General features: G+C 36.1%; 1 protein-coding gene across 1 annotated transcript; it reads left to right on the plus strand.

Moving 5' to 3' along the window:
- The first annotated feature begins 3,488 nt into the window (after nt 1-3,488).
- Nucleotides 3,489-7,570, plus strand: LOC107479175 (mitogen-activated protein kinase kinase 6). Its single transcript, XM_052258716.1, has 9 exons — nt 3,489-3,748; nt 4,808-4,920; nt 5,188-5,266; nt 5,490-5,627; nt 6,143-6,367; nt 6,490-6,672; nt 6,776-6,999; nt 7,174-7,219; nt 7,317-7,570. The coding sequence occupies exons 2-9, from the start codon at nt 4,841-4,843 to the stop codon at nt 7,407-7,409; spliced, it is 1,068 nt and encodes a 355-aa protein (XP_052114676.1). The 5' UTR covers nt 3,489-3,748; nt 4,808-4,840; the 3' UTR covers nt 7,410-7,570.
- Nucleotides 7,571-17,404: the final 9,834 nt, after the last annotated feature.

The following is a 17,404-nucleotide window of genomic DNA, read 5'->3' on the forward strand; positions in this document are numbered from 1 at the left end:
TAGTTGATAGCCATTAACTCTAGCCTTTATTAATCCAATTAGTGGAAAGCTAGGACTTATGGACTAGGATTGATATAACTCACTTGACTTTCCTTTGTTAATTGATTTAAGGATGACTAAGTGGGATTAATCCTTGCAACTACCATACTTGTGGCTAGTGATAATGATGAAGACCCTTGACAACCAAACCTTGCCAAGACCATTTTGTTAATAAAGTTTTCTTACCATTTACTATTCATATTTCTCATCCAAAACCCCAAAATAAACAAGTCCATAACCAATAACAAGAACACTACCCTGCAAGTCCTTTGAGAGACAACCCGAGGTTTAAATACTTCGGTTTATAGATTTTAGGGGTTTGTACTTGTGACAAACAAATTTTTGTATGAGAGGATTATTGTTGGTTTAGAGACTATACTTTGACGAGAATTCATTTGTGAAATTCTAAACCGTCAAAAATCCGTTCATCACGTACGCGTCGCTTTTCTGCCGCACCAGTCATGTGTACGCGTCATACCACGTGTGTGCATCATCTAACTGCGACGAAACTATGGGAAATTGCATATCATTTTGAAGCTCCAGATGTTAGCTTTCCAACACAACTGGAACCGCTTCATTTGGACCTCTGTAGCTCAAGTTATGATTGATTTAGTACGAAGAGGTCAGGATTGATAGCTTAGCAGTTCCTTCGATTTCTTGTATTCCTTCCACTTTTGCATGCTTCCTTTCCATCCTCTAAGCCATTCCTACCCTATAAACCTTAAAAACACTTAACAAACATATCACGGCATCGAATGGTAATAAAAGGGGATTAAAATTAGCAAATTTAAGGCCAAAGAAGCATGTTTTCAATCATAGCACAAAATTAGGAAGGAAAATGTAAAACATGCGAATTCTATGAATAAGTGTGAGAATAAGAAATAAAATCCACTCAATTCAGTACAAAATAAACTGTAAAATAGCGATTTATCACTTCTTAAGATTTTTCTCACTAGCATCTGCTCGGAATGAATAATCGCCATAGCGTCCAAGCTATTAATGATGATAAAGAATCTTTTGAACATGTCATCAATTGATTCTCCTTCCTTCATAGAGAATATCTCATACTCTTTGCTAAGCATGTCACTTCTGGTTTCTTTTATTTGTGTGTTGCCCTCATGATTGCACAGTAGAGGATGTTGACAGCTTTAGTATTAAGCTCAATCTTCTTCTTATTCTCATCATTCCATTCGGCCTCAGCCTTGGGAACAACTACACCATCAGCTCCTGCTTTTGTTAGGACTTGTGGACCGTTTAAGATGTTCTTCCAGATGTTGTAATCTACTGATTGAATAAAGATCTTCATTCTCTCCTTCCAATAGCTATAATTCTTTCCATTGAAGAATGGAGGTCTGTTGTTGGATTATCATTCTGTCAGAGTATAAGCCACTGTGTTGAAATCCATGTTGTTCACCATCAAGATCTTTCCTCCAAACTATGAAGCTTGGTCTCTTTGAGACCAAGCTCTGATACCAATTGATGGTAATCAGTGGCTAAGAGAAGGGGTGTTGAATCTTAACCCCTTTTTTGCTGAATCTCAATCTCTGATTTTTCAACCAAACTTTAGGAGATATTTCTGCTTTTGTCTCGTGTCGAGTTGAGAGACACTTTTGTTTTCGTCTCCTGATTAACAGAAACAGAGAAATGAGTAGAGAAGAAGAATTAACACCAGATATATCTTGATTCAGCCACTAGATGCAGTGTGGCCTACATCCAGTCTCCACCACAACAATAATGGAATTTCATTATCTCTTTTTCAAGATTACAAACACCAACTTCTCCCTAGGAACTACCCATTCCTATCTGGGACAAATCCAGATTCTATCCCCAATATGAACCTAACTTGGACTCAAACTAAGCTTTCAACTGCAAAGTGTTAACCCAACTTGCAAGGGAACAAGTCCAGATTCTAACCCAACCTGAACTTGAGTAAGACTCAAACCTAGCTTTCAACCACAAAGTGCTAACCTAACTTGCAAGGGAATCTCCTCAGGATCATGACAACAAAATGAAAATATATACAAAGAATTTTTTAGATAACTACGGATTTTTCTTTAACTCTCTACCTTTTTTCCACTCATTGGATTTTTTTTTTCAAAATCTCACATTTTGTCTTTTACCAATGAAACACAGACAGACTCACTGAGAAAAAAAATATTCAATAAAAGCCATGAAGGAGAAGAATAACTAGCTCAAATAGCTCTGGGAACCCAAACGTGTGCTCTCACTTCTTGATCTCAACCCTTGGCCGTTCACCCTTATTATAGAAGGGCAAGCTTCCAAAGTTGAAACCGGTTCAACCAACCCAGCAACTTCTTCTCCAACATAAGTTAAGTCACAATTTAAACAAAAGAAAAAGAGAGAAAAAATCGAAACTACATGTATGTACCTCTCTCAACCTTTTTCATCTATTTTCTTCAATCGTGGCCATTGATCTTGACTTTGGCCCCAAGAATTGATTCTGAATATTGATAAGTGTCTGACCCAGCCTGGCTTCAAGCTTCCCATTTTTACTTCTTCCCGACCTGAGACTCAAAGGCTATCTTTTTCACAAAAATGGAAATGAATCTTTGTTGCGCTTTCAAGATAGATTTGCTTCATGAACCGATGCATTTCTTTCCTTCCTTGGCAACAAATCTTTAAGCCTTTCTTCAAATCTTTCCTTCTATGGAAATAATCTTTCTTAGCCTTTCTACATAGGCTTTTCTCTGTGGCTTTAATTTTCTTCTTTCTTTTTTTTTTTTAATGAAAGATGTGACCGAAAGAAAGAGAGAGGAAAGAGAACAGAGAATAGCTTTCATTGGAAGTCATCAATGCAAATTAAATTGAATTGAATTTGGAGTTGCGGTTATCAAGGAATTAATAACCGAAGCATAATTTTAATGAAATTAAACTCAATTGGATTTTTACTTTCAATAACCAAGAATGATAACTTTGACAATTTGAATTCTCTTTGGTTTATGACCACTAAACGACTAAGGTTTTGGGCCATTTTCTTCTTTTTTTTTGCTTTTTAATTGTTTAGCCACTTGAAGTGAACAATTATTATTGGACTAAACTTGTTTAGTAACCAAACTGGCTCTCATCACTTGAGCCTCTTTGGATCTCTTTCTCTTTTAATATTAGCCACTATTTATGAAATAAATTTTGTATAAGGCTCGCCATTCAATAATTAAATTGGGTTTGATTGCATCTTAGCCCAATATTAAAAACTAATTTGCTTCGTGCATACTAACAAAAACATAAAACAAATCATTGGAAGCAATTTAAACAATTAATAATATTTTAATAATTTTCTAATTTATATTTAAATAATATTTGCTCATTATTTCACTTTTTCAAACTCAACACATATAATATATAATAGATAAATAAAAAGAAAAAGACTAGTTTAAATTATCTGCGGGCGCCAACTTAATTGAAGGAAAAGATAAGCTGGCTAGCTTAGTAAAGTGTTCCTTACTTCCTTTTGGCTCCTTTACTGTCTCAGTCTCAACTCTCAACGGTCTAAACTCTATGCTCTAGTCTAAATTCTAAACAAAGTCACACATGCTCTGCACTATGACACACCTCAAACCCTAGCTCCTTCCGATCTACTCACCACAATTCTGGTTGCCACCGTCCGTGGTCGCCGTGCTGCTTTGCCGTGATCGCCGTACTGCTTCTCTCCCTCGTCGCCGTTCTGCTCGCCGTTGTCACCGAAATTCTGGTAGGTGAGTCCTCTCTTTGCTGTGTTGTGTTGACTTGTTAATTTGCTTGATTAGTTAGTTGATTTTCTGGTGCTGTGTTCGTTCAATTTTAACTGATTTCTCAGACCCTATTTCAAATTTCATGGAAACATTAGTCCTTGTTGGTGTTTGAACATTTCCCTTTTGATCTGTATATCATTGTGTCCCCTGGATTTGAGAAAATGTTCACTTTTGACTATACAGTTTTTGAATCACTATGTAGATTTTTGCTGTGTCACACTATCATAGCGGTACCTCAATGTTTCAGCCTCATTTACTCGTAATTTTCTTCAATTCTAGCAATTTGAATGCAACAGAAACAGTAATCTACTACCAAAGGCCTCTACTCTTTTTGATATGTGTTTTGGAGCTCCAAATAAATACAAACTCTTAAGTAAATAAATTCAGTTCCAGTTTGATATGATGTACAAAATCTGCTCCATTTTTTTCTCTCCTGTTAATTTTTTTATCTTTTGATTCTAGAAAAGGGTGGAGAATTTTAATATGCACAAGTATTCTCAAACATGTTACATACTTAATGATTCTCACTGACTCAAAAAGGAACTACAAATTCTGCTTTGTTTTGTAAGGTGTTTTTTTTTTTTTTTTTTCACTTCCAGTACATATAGGAATGTTGTGGTTTATAGTTTCAACAATTTGATGCTTAATAGGCTCAAGATTATTATGAGCTTTCAGCCGAGTATGAAGGGAAGCATAATAATTGAGAAGTTGGAGGAACTTGGGAATATGTCTTAGTGTTGGCCTCTGAATGACTTACTTGGTTACATAACGTATGTCAATTGAATGACTTACAGTTTATCTTTGATAAACTATTTAATTAAAGACCATGCCATCCAATTCCCTATAAAATAACGCAGAAATTATATTGGCGGTCATCCTCATTTGAATTAATGATATACCAAAGTTATGCTCACTATAAATCTAATATACCAAAAGTATCCCCACCTTTGTTTTTTTCCTTCTGTTTCTAATACTTTCTCTTCCTCTTTCTGTGCGCTCAAATTGTTGAATCAATTCAGCATTTCTTTGACACTGAAATAACGAAGAAACAAATGAAGATGAAGACCAAAACACCATTGAAGCAGCTCAAGCTTGCTGTTCCTGCTCAAGAAACACCCATCACTTCATTCCTGTAATTATATTCTCTCTATCTTCTCTATTAACACTCACCCATGTCTTCTTAGCTTCACCACTTAAATTCGCATGTAAAATTGCCGTCCTTAGCTTTATGTCACTCTTTATGCTTTGTTGTTGCTACCTACCAAAATATACTAGTTTAGCACGTGGGTTAGTTTGACAACAATTCCAACATGCAGTATCTTAGATTACTTGTTTTTTTCATGTTTTGAGCTTGGGAAATTGTCTTCTTTATATGAGAAGAAAACTTTCTTTATATCAGGACTGCAAGTGGCACGTTCCATGATGGAGATCTGCTGTTAAATCAGAAAGGACTGAATGAGTTGAATTTCAAAGCCAGCTTCCATTGTTTTATTAGGATCTAGAAACTACATTGCTTATCTTCAATCAGTTATGGTGTTCAGTTTTGATTACTTGGTTGCAATTTTCTCTACTAGTTTCTTCAACAATGTACATTGCACTATCGTTTGCAGCAATTATTGTTAGTTTCAATTTTGATGACTTTGATTCAATTTCATTTTCTTTGTAGCATCTAATCTTAGACTTGTAATTTTCCTGTTTGGACAGCCTTCTGATGGTAAGGAACTGGAATTCGATTTCTCCCTTGATGACCTTGAGACCATCAAAGTGATTGGAAAAGGTAGTGGTGGCGTAGTACAACTTGTTCAACATAAGTGGGTTGGAAGATTGTTTGCTCTGAAGGCGAGTACATGCTGCACTTAATAACCTTATTTGAATTGCGTCTGATTTTTATTTGACACATTATTTTAAGGTCAACATAGTTTCCTTAAAGTTCCTTTCTAAAACAAATGGATTCATGACATGAAAATTTTGAAACAAGTGCAATGCTTATTTCAGAAGTTTGTTTCACATGTTCATCTTAATACGGCAGCTATCTAAAAGATCAGGTTTGGATCATCAGCTAATTAGATTGGAGCCTTGACATGATGCAGACAGCAACCTTAGTATGAAACTGTGTCTTTTATGCTGCAATTCTTTTCAGAAGTACTTTCTAGATCAGCCTTTTCTGCTTCCTCCTAAAATTTGATCTATATTATTTGTTTGTTATCTTTGTTTTTAGCTATTTCAATAACACAGTTTAAAATTGTGATCTTGCGCTGCTGTAAGGGATTACATTTTAAAGTAAAGCATACTGAATTTAAAAATTGTTTTTCAAGTCTCAACCCTGTACATTTTGCTTCTGTTCTTCATTGCAGGTCATTCAGATGAACATACAAGAGGAGATTCGAAAACAGATTGTTCAGGAACTGAAAATAAACCAAGCTTCACAATGTCCACATGTTGTGGTTTGTTACCACTCATTCTACCATAACGGAGTTATATCGCTTGTCTTAGAATACATGGATCGCGGTTCTCTGGCAGATGTAGTCAGACAAGTTAAAACAATTCTGGAACCATATCTTGCCGTGGTTTGTAAGCAGGTATGGTAGACCATAATTCTCTTTTCAGTCTTGTTGAAATTGCCACATTCTAGTCCTGTCAACAATTGAGGCTCATTTTCTGTTCCCTGGTTAACTATTTATGAGCCATGTCCATATTACAGGTGTTACAAGGTCTTGTTTACTTGCATAATGAGAGACATGTGATACATAGGGACATCAAACCATCCAACTTATTAGTCAATCACAAAGGGGAGGTGAAGATTACTGATTTTGGCGTTAGTGCTATGTTGGCAAGCTCAATGGGCCAAAGAGATACATTTGTCGGAACTTACAACTACATGTCGGTATGTAGCTTTTTTTTTTGGCTCTATGTTACCAGAATATACTTCGTATCTACAATCAAATTCATCATAATCAATAGACTGATTTGTTGGCTTCCTCTTTTAGCCAGAAAGAATTAGTGGGAGCACTTATGATTGTAGCAGTGATATCTGGAGTTTGGGCTTGGTAGTACTTGAGTGCGCCATAGGAAGGTTTCCTTACATACAATCCGAGGATCAGCAATGCTCCCCTAGTTTCTATGAGCTTCTGGAAGCAATTGTTGAAAGGCCTCCACCTTCGGCTCCGGCAGATCAATTCTCTCCAGAGTTCTGTTCATTTGTATCATCCTGGTAATTGTTATTTTGTTTCACTCTCTGTGTCCCTACCAGGAAAACTGAAATCGGTTACTATTTCAAGTGGTCATTTTGATCCATTTGTTAGTTTAATCCGGTATCACCAAAATTGTTGTAAATTCTGAACAAACTGTCTTGTTTCAATTCTAAGTTCAATTTGGCTTAATGCAGCATCCAAAAAGATCCACGGGATAGATTGACATCCTTGGAGCTTCTGGTTAGCAACCTAACGCTGTTTTCTTTTACTTATGAAATGTTATATCTTATTAAAAATCTTAAATGCTGATTCTACTAATCTTATTGTGAGTTTACAGGACCATCCTTTCATAAAAAAGTTTGAAGATAAAGATCTTGATCTTGGAATTTTAGTAGATAGCTTGGAGCCCCCTGTAAATTTTGCTAGATAAAGATCTTAAAATGCAATGTGTAAAATTTGTACTTGACCATCGTAACTCTTGAAACAGTTCATGAAAACTTCTCGTCCGTGATGCTACAATAGAAATATATATCCGTGTCAGTTTTGAGATTGTTAACTTCAATTATAATTTCATTAAACTTATTTGTGTAATAGATGTTTGCATTCAATAGCTTCACCATTTTGGTAGTTTATTCTTTCATCATTAAAATTCGTACATCCTTGAAGCAACTTGGGATACTAAAATAAATATATTTTGTGTTTTGACGTTGAGAAGTTATATTTGTATACAATTTACGAGTGTTTCATCTTCAAGGTGGATTCTGTGGTGCCTTCTAAAGAACAGTAGCACCGCAAAATTAACGTCATCTAATAAAGGCTGATTGTGCCTTCAAATTTCTAGAGTAGTGTTACCATATAGCTAATATGATATAGCTAAGATCTCATAATGTTCTCTCCTCTTGCAGCACATACCAAGAAATTCACATAAAACTTGCCAATGTGTATTTATATCAATGGGATAATCTGATATAATTAACTTTACTTGCAGAATTAGCAAGGCAAATGAGTAACTACAATATTTACAATCTTTGGTATCTCATTAGTTTATTATCTGTGTTGAGCCTAGTCCTTAGGCCTTTTGATGATCTCTTGTAACAATTTATCCCATTTTACTATTTTAGTAAATACTAAATTGGGTCTTTATGCATTTTTTAAAGTGTTATACCAAGAAAACATAGGAGCGGATTGGCTTACCAAAAAGAGTATGAAATCTCTTTTTGGATGTTATTTTCTTAATCAACGACCTTATAATCTTAGACTTATCCTAGAAGATAATTGCAGGGGAGCAACCTTTCCTAGACTTATCTCTGGTTTGTAATTTTTTGGGTTTAGGCTTCGTTTTAATACTAAAATAAATTATAAAGTGCCTCTGTAACTATTTATTTTGTGAGACATATTTGTCATTTTTTATTTTTCATTTAATAAGTAAAAAGTATAGACTATTAAAATTGAAATCAATCAAAGTAAAATTTTACAAAAGAAAATAACCGGTATATTTTAAAAGTGAACAGTTAGAGGTCTTTTAGGAAAAATTACCAAATAAAGTGGAGTAAAAACACTTTTGGATGAAGTAGTATAAATTTATAACCAAACAATGAGACCAAGATATGTGGTTCAATTTTATTGTTGGTCAAGCTATGTCTTTTTTTTTTGTTGAACCAAAAACTAGTTAAATAAAAAAGAGAAAATATGATAAGCCAATGTATGTAATGTACAATGTGTATAATGGGAGTTAAATTGTAATTGAAATCAAATTATAGTCAATTAATTAATTTAAATAGTTTCTAATTTTAAATTTGAAACAAATTAGGATTGCAATCAGTTATACCAACACACATACTCTCTCTGTACGGTCTTATCTTCTCTCTCTCTTTCTTTTCGGTTCTTCCGGCCATGCGCAGAGGTCACCCACCATCATTACCTTGTGCGTTGTTCTCTCCGCACGGCACTTTCGCAGCGACTCCAACCAGCACCTTTCTCATTGCCGTGCGCAAAGGCCACCCACCACCGGTACATTACGATCGTGTGCGTTATTCTTGCCGCACCACAGCAAGCATCGCAGCAACTCCAACTAGGACCATAATTGGATGTTTGTTTCAGTATGTATCTGGATGGTTAATTTATTAAACAAAATATATGGTCATTCTACGTATATGATACTACTTATTGCTTACATAATTATCTTTATACACAAATATCTAATGTTCTTATCTACGTATAACTGGATGTTCATAATTACTGTAAACGTGGATGGTTGGTTTTAGAACTCCACCCAGAAACAGAGATGACGCAACCGAGGAGGTTCGGTTCTGCAGTTTGCGTGGCGACGATCACTGTTCCAGTTCACGCGGTGCCGCAAAGGTCAGATGTTCAGCCGCTTCAGGTGCGAAGTAATTCCTTCCCTCGACAAGAGTAGGCGCGCGGAAGCTGGGCGCTGAAGTTCGGGTCGGAGCTGAGGGATGCAGCTTGCAGCGCACACGTCGGGGTGGGGATGGGAATTTTGCGGAGCGAACCGAGGGGGTTCGGGGGACTAGGAAAACGGTGAGTGCAAAAGGATTAATGATGGATAAATTTGAATTAGGGGTAAATTAGTGGTCAATAACATAAAACTGAACCAGTCATTTGGGATTAAAGGAAATGAGAGTTAATTTATATTTTTAATTTAAATTAAGCTAAACAAACATCCCATTGTATATAATACTTCATTGTCTCCTTAGTGGGATTCCATAAAAAATGATTAAACCACTTGAATAAAACTATCCCAAAACTATCCCACGTGTCATGCGCTCATGTTTGGTCCTAATACTTTATCCAAAATCATTTTTTTTTGTTTTATTATAACATCCACTATTGCTTAGTTTTATTTGGCTAGGAGTTTCAAGATTAGAAAATAGACAGGCTAAAACAAGATTTAAGTTCTAATTCTAGATGTGGATTTAAATTCATAAACTTAAATCATATTTGTATTTTTAATTTTCTCAATCTGATTCTGTCCGACCTAATTCACATAAAATAAATTTATTTTCACTTAAATATAATATTTAATCCTTTTAAATTTTATAATAACAAATATTATTTATGTTTTATTAAAATAATTAGCTTGATAATACTAAATACTTGTATAAAAGAAATGAATTGGACAGTTAAGATTGACCTGACAAATCGGATTCAATATTATTGCTATGTATTAAGTTGCCAATCTCTTCATGGGTACGAATAGAACTATCTTAAGAAGTCAAAACTTTTGTAATAGATAAATAATTAAAAATGCACTCGAATAATTTTATTATTAATAAAAATGCACTTAAATTTTGGTATCGAAAAATGTTCTCAAATAATTTAAAAATACAACAAAAATACTCAACATTAAATATGTATTTTCAAAAGAATATTTTAGAGATTGAATTTTGATACCGCTTTTTATAAATATAATTAAAAAAATGAGATATTTTTATTCTTAAAATTTGATGATTTTATAATAAGTATGTATTTTTTGTTGTGATTTTTTGTCAATAATTAATAATACTTTTAAAAAGTGAAAAAAAGATAGAGATCAAATTTTTATCTGATTTTGTGTATATTTTTTAAATAGTTATCTAAATATTTCTATAAATTTTTTTATCAAATGCATACGCAGTTTGTCAAATACAAAAATTATTTGTCGCATACAAAAAGATAACATTATCTTTGAATATTTTTGTCGTATTTTTAAATTATTTAAAAATATTTTTATCGATAACAAAATTTAAATGCATTTTTATCAGTAATAATTATTTGGATACATTTTTATAATTTACCCTTTTGTAAAATAGATAAAGGCTAGATATATTCTACTTGTTTTTCACATTTTTTTCTCCAATCAAACAAAAGAAAATCATTTCTATTTTTAATTAACCTTTTATTTTGCCATCCAATGTCTCTCTTTATGTTATCTGTTCTCATCCATCCACATATTAAAGACCACGTCAATTGGAAAGATCTCTTGTACCACATAACACATGAAAAATTAGTTTCACGTATAAAAGGATAGGATAAAGATTGAAAAGAAATGAGTGGACATATATACAAAACAAAAAAATATTGGAGCGAAATGAATATGAAGAGTTGTGAGTGTGACAATCTTCCTCAACGCTGACTCAGTCTCTCACCCGTGACTTCAATAAATCATCTATATCTATATTTTTTTTGTCCAAACATGAAAAAAAATAAAGCAAACACTATCCTATATGCGAACGGATGATTTGTTGGAGACCAACACAAGGCTCAGACCAAATAGCATGATTAGAATTACTCTTAACAGCATATCTAACCATCAAATTCGCATCTCTATTTACTTCTCGGGACACCCATTCAATGTGAACAAGCCAAGGACGAGATAAAAGCTCCTGAATCTTATGAATCAAATCTGTTACTTCAGATGAATATCCACTTGTAAGCTTATGCATAATGCGCAGAATGTCAAGGCAATCCGTTTCACATATAATATCTCTCAAACTGCAATCCCAAACTAAAACCAGCCCCCTCCAAGCAACAAATAATTCACATCTGATGATAGACCAGGGGGGAATGCTTCCAGAGCAGTCCAAGATCCAATCTTTCTTAGAATCTCTAATAATACACCCAAATCCTGCTAAATTTGAATCCAGATACAAGCTTGCATCACAATTAACTTTAAAATTGTTGCTTACCAGTGGTTCCCAACACAGGCAATTTCGGAGAGACCTAAAGGCATTGTTTCGATTCCTGTAAATCTGTAAGTCTTTGGTGGTAATTCTGGCCAAGGCAACAATCTTGTGGTCTGTCCAAGGGTTTTCAGTATTGAATATGTCTTTGCACCTATGTCTCCATACCCACCAAAGCCTTGCACCAAAAGATGCCTCATTGTTAGCCAAGGCCTTCTGAAACCATTCTTCAAGAGCAGTACCAGCCATCGAATCCAGGATACTAGGATCCAACATATGCTAAATTGCCTTTGATCGTTCACAGTCTCTAAGAAAATGCTCCATAGTTTCCTGCGCCTTGTTACATCTCTTACACATATCTGAAGAAGGTAAATGCCGCTTGAATCGAAAGGTCTCAGTTGGTAGAGTATCACGTAAGTCAAGGCACATAGTAAATTTGAACTTCTCCGAAATGTTTGTATTCCACAACCAGTTCCAGTTACTATTGGCATTCCAATTTAATGTTTTCTCTAATAACCATCTATAACCTCCCTTGCACTATACTTTTTTGTTGCTGCAGGTCACCACTCCCACTGTGGCTCCAACTCAGTCGAACTAGGATATCTCAAACCACAAATAAATTGCTTAATCTCATGCGAAATAGGCGTGGTAAGACTATCAACCTCCCAAGACACCCCTTTTCACAAGTCAGCCACTATGAAATCTGATTCAGAAATATGTACATAAGGAACAAGGTTGAAAGCTTACCAAAAGGAGTCCACTCATCAAACCAAACTGATTTGTGGACATCCCCAATATTCCAATGAAGCCCTTCCTTGAGATGCTCATAGGCACTAACAATGTTCTTCCAGGTAGCCAATGAAAAATTTCTACTATTTTCGTTTATACCAGATTGATTGCTGAGATATTTATGCTTCAGAACCTCCACCCACAACTTCTCGCTATTATTTAGACAATCCCATACCAACTTTCTCAAAAGTGCCATGTTAGCATAGGAAGTATCCCTAATACCCAATCCTCCTGCCCTTTTAGGAGTTATGGCGACCTCTCACCTGACCAGAGGCAGCCCTTTGCCGGTCGCTTGGCCTTTCCACAAGAACTGTCTCATCAAGGAATCAATTTTATTACATGCATACTTCGAGAGAAGAGAAATTTGCATTTCATAAATCGGGATAGAGGCCATAACTGATTTAACAAGACAAAGCATCCTTGACTTATTCGGTAGGCATTCTTTCTGCCTGGAGAGCTTCCTCAAAATTTTTTCAATAAGCTCCTGAGCCGTCTTCCTGGAAGCTCTGGCATGATCGACGTTAATTCCCAGGTATTTACCCAAATCATTGTAGAACCAGATGTTAGAGACCCTTGAGAGAACCTATTTCCTTTTCTTCAACACCCTCTTGGAACACTGGGCCTTTGACTTATGAAGATTTACCTTCAAACCTGACGCTCTAGAAAATAAGTCCAGGCAATGCATAACCTCTATTACTTGAGCTTTCGATGCCTTACAGAAAAGCAAAAGATCATCTGCAAACATCAAATGAGAGAATCGTGGTCCGTTCCTAGAAACCGCTAAAGGGTTCCATAAACCTTAGGAAGCTCTATGAGAGATAAAGCAGGAAAGCATTTCCATACAGAGTATAAATGGATAAGAAGACATGGGATCTCCTTGCTTTAACCCTCTCTTTGGATTGAAATTTTGGAGCCTGTTCGCATTCCACAAAACTGCCAACAAAGAGGAAGTCACACAATTCAATATAAGATTAATGTTAGCCTTTGGAAACCCAAACCGGACCAAAGTAGCTTCCAAACAATGCCAGTCTATTCTGTCATAAACTTTTTCCAAATAAATCTTGAACGCCATGGTCCCTTTTTGAGACTTGGTGTTCCTCATGAAGTGCATAATCTCCTGAGCAATGATAATATTCTCTGTGGTTCCTCTTCTTGGAATGAACCCTCCTTGTAAAGGACCAATGATCTCCAACAGGAAAGGTCTGAACCTGTTAACTAGAACCTTTGTGAAAATTTTATAAATTACATACATAAGCTAATAGGCCAAAACTCCCATAAAGAAGAGGGAACTTCCACTTTAGGAATTAGAACAACGAGAGTATCGAAAATAGCCGCATTCATTGGCTCACCCTCAAAGGCTCGCTTGACCAGTCTACACACATTATTGCTAAGAGAGTCCCAGAACTCTTTCTAGAAAATTGCTTGAAATTCATCTGGCCTTGGGGCTTTAAACGTACTCATGGTCATCACAGCTTTTTTAACCTCTTTAGATGTCACTGGTTCCACTAGCTTTTGACAAGCCTCAGTACTAAGAGACGGGCAAGGAAAAGGCCCCATGGCGTCCAGGTCAATATCCTCTCTTGTAGAAAAGAGTTTTTGAAAGAAAGAATTTGCCGCCATTTCTAGAGTCAAAGTCTCCGTGGCCCAAGACCCATCCTCCAAAAACAACCCATGAATTTTGTTCCTCTTTCACCTGATAACCGTCTGCAGATGAAAAACTTTTGTATTTCTGTCTCCACATCTCACCCATTGTTCTCTAGATTTTTGATACCACAACAGCTCTTCTTGAAGAAGGACATCATTCAGTTCCTGATACAAAATTTGCTCTTTGATCCTAAGCTGTTGATCCTCACAACTCTCCAGAGTAATCTGAACGTTATTCAAAAGCCTCTCCAGCTCTCCTTTCTTAACAAAAATATTGCCAAAAACCTTTTTATTGAAGCTAGTTGTATCTTTTTGAACCTCCAACAAACATTTGACCACATTCGGAGCTCCTTTATTCCAAACTATATGAACAACATTCCTAAAAAGAGGATGAGTCATCCATGCAGCCTGGAATCTGAACGAATGATGGCCTTTGGTAGCCTCTCTGCCATCTTACACCTAGTGAACAACGGGCAATGATCAGAGTGAAGGCGCGCCAGCACCTCAGTATAAGCCTCCGGAAACATTAGTCACCAATCCTGGTTGATGACTGCTCTATCAAGCTTCTTAGCCACCTGCACCCCACCTTTCACCTTCCTGTACCACGTGAATCTTCTTCCAATAGCTCCCATATCAAACAGCCCAGAATCCTCTAATGTTTCCGCAAATTGTTCTGCTCTGGCAAGTCTAAACTGTCCCCGTCTAACTTCACTCTACAACAGAACATCATTAAAGTCCCCTAACACAATCCAAGGTTCGTGGATCATATTAGCAATCCTTGTCAAGTCACCCCACAGTTCTTTACACTGATGTATATGTAGATTAGCATACACCGCACCGCAGTAACTAGAAGTATTGTCCATAGTGATTTCAAAACTGATACATTGATCAACTACATCCAATACTCTCACAGAAATATATGAATTAGAACATAGAACCCAGATATCCCCACTATGACCATTAGCCTCAACAATACCAATACCCTGGTAACCTAGATTATTCCAAAAAGATTTCATCCTCTCGAAAGGAATATGGGTTTCAAACAGAATAAAAAAAGTAGGGTAAAATTTATTTACTAACTCTTTACTATGAACCCGGGCCAATTTATTAGGGGCCCCTCTAATATTCTAAAATAGAAAGCTTAAATCTAAATAATCCATAAAATAATTGTACTGTAAAAAGGACCAATCTCAGCCGAAGTCCCTAACGAGATGATGAAGATCCACCATCATATCCTCCTGAGACTTGCTTGTCCTTATCCGGTTGTTGCCCAATTTGTCTGTGTCCATCTACTGACAACCCTTCCAATTCGCTGATTTGCTGCTTGCTGGTGTCGCCAAGGCAGTCCGGAGTCTGGAGGTTGCGAAGGGCGCAACCTCTTGTGTCCGTTTTTGATAATGGCAGTGAAAGTTGGCACCACAACAGAGACATCTTTGCCCTTCACCCCTTGCTGTTTGGAAGACACCATGCATGCTTGAGATTCGCCAACCGACTCGGTCTTCACCCCTCATTCAGCTCCTCTCATACATAGTCCAAAGTCACGGTTCTGGTCCAATTTATGATTTGAGAGCACTGGCACTTTTTTTAGAGGTTTATTGGGCTTTGTTTGATTGGCTCAATTTTTCTCTCTTTTTACCGTTGACGTTGGTCCAGCCAGCCTCATTTCCCAAATGCTGAGACCCCACTTCCTTCCCATGCAACGTATCACTCAATTTCTCTCCAATTTCTGCAACTATCACTAAATCTTTGGGATTGTATCCAAATTCAAAATTTTTTTCCTTTAAGGCTTCCTGTGGCTGCACCACCCGGGCTGTTGTCTCGGTCGCTGATGTTTTCTTTTTCTGACTCTATCGGGGTCATTCTACAGTCAGTTGTTGGATACCCGAAACAATGGCACTTGTCACATTGTCATAGATAAGGTGTAAGCATTCATATTCTACCTTATATTCAAACTCATCGACAATCACACTCCGGACCACCGGCAAACCAAGATTAATTTGCACGCAAGTCCGCGCAAATTTTTCCGCTCCTCTGACTTAGTAGCCAGATTCACCCCTGACTGGTCTCCCCACAGCAGAAGCAATTCTCATCATGGCTTTATCCTCATAGTACCATATGCTCAAACTAGCTATTCGAATCCAAACCATAGTCTCCCCAAAAATGTCCTCCCAAGGTTTAAAATTCGGTGTCCATGGCTTGACCGCAATATAGTGACCGAAGATCATCCATGCCCCCCTAGGTTTAAAATCCAAAACCTTCTCTCGATCGTCCATGTCATCAAATTTAACGAGGAAGTACCCAAAACCCACATCCAAGATTTCATATCTACTAATCCTCCATACCCCCTTTCAGTTTGTAAAACATGGCCGTGTAACTAAGGTTTTTTTTCAAGAACCTTAATCATAATTGCCTCCTTGTATGGTTCAGAAAGGATGTTTCTAGCCTCTTTGGAGAAGCAAACTCTCGAAGGCATAGGATCTCCTTGTTTTTCGGTGACCACTGCCATGGAATCCTCGTCTAAAAGGTTTATTCTGAGGCTACCTAGAACCAATAACCATGGAAAGAAATCTTGGAAGTCACCCTCGAACTAAGGTCGCCCTTACTTGATCCCTCCTTCACACCTGATGCAAACCCTCCTACGCTCTCCTCCATCTCTTTCTTTTTCGATGGCATGACCATCTTCCTCACCGTGTTTCACTCTTCAAACGCTCTCTCCCGCTCTCTCCTTCTTTCATTCTCCCTGATTGAGTACGGAATACGTACTCTTTTTTGCTAGAATTTTTTTCCGTATCATGTATACCTATATATTATTAGAAAATAATATTCTTGAAAATTTTAAAATAATTATAATATAAAATTAAATAAGTTACATACACTTACTTTTTTAACAATTAAATTATGATTAATTTTATTGCATATATTTATTTATTTATTTATATCTAGTTATATCTAGTTAAATATAATGGAAATCTGCTTTGCTTACAAAATTTGTACAAGTACCCCCAAAAAGAACATGCCTCAACCAACTACTACTTAAATCGTAAACAAAAATAGAAAAAGTTTTGATAGACAATGAAAATATTAAATAATGTAAATAATAAATATATTGGATGTTCAATTTATTAGGTGTGCGGATAGTTATTCTAATATTAAGATTTAGATGAGTAATTTGAAAGTGTAGTGTATTTTTACTTTATTTGACTAAGTTTACAAACTATTATTCACATTATTCACAAAAACTATTATCTACCTAACAAAGTCTATAAAAATATCTCCAGGAATAGAATAAAATATATACCATTTACAGACA

This window comes from Arachis duranensis, chromosome 3 (genome assembly GCF_000817695.3).
Source record: "Arachis duranensis cultivar V14167 chromosome 3, aradu.V14167.gnm2.J7QH, whole genome shotgun sequence".
NCBI lineage: Eukaryota > Viridiplantae > Streptophyta > Magnoliopsida > Fabales > Fabaceae > Arachis > Arachis duranensis.

Bases quoted from the DNA above. Each gene is read 5' to 3' on its own strand.
- LOC107479175 (XM_052258716.1), top strand. From the start codon at position 4,841: ATGAAGATGAAGACCAAAACACCATTGAAGCAGCTCAAGCTTGCTGTT. The intron at 5,267-5,489 runs TTCCATTGTTTT...TTCCTGTTTGGA, and splicing joins AGTTGAATTTCAAAGCCAGC to CAGCCTTCTGATGGTAAGGA. The intron at 7,000-7,173 runs GTAATTGTTATT...GGCTTAATGCAG, and splicing joins TGTTCATTTGTATCATCCTG to CATCCAAAAAGATCCACGGG.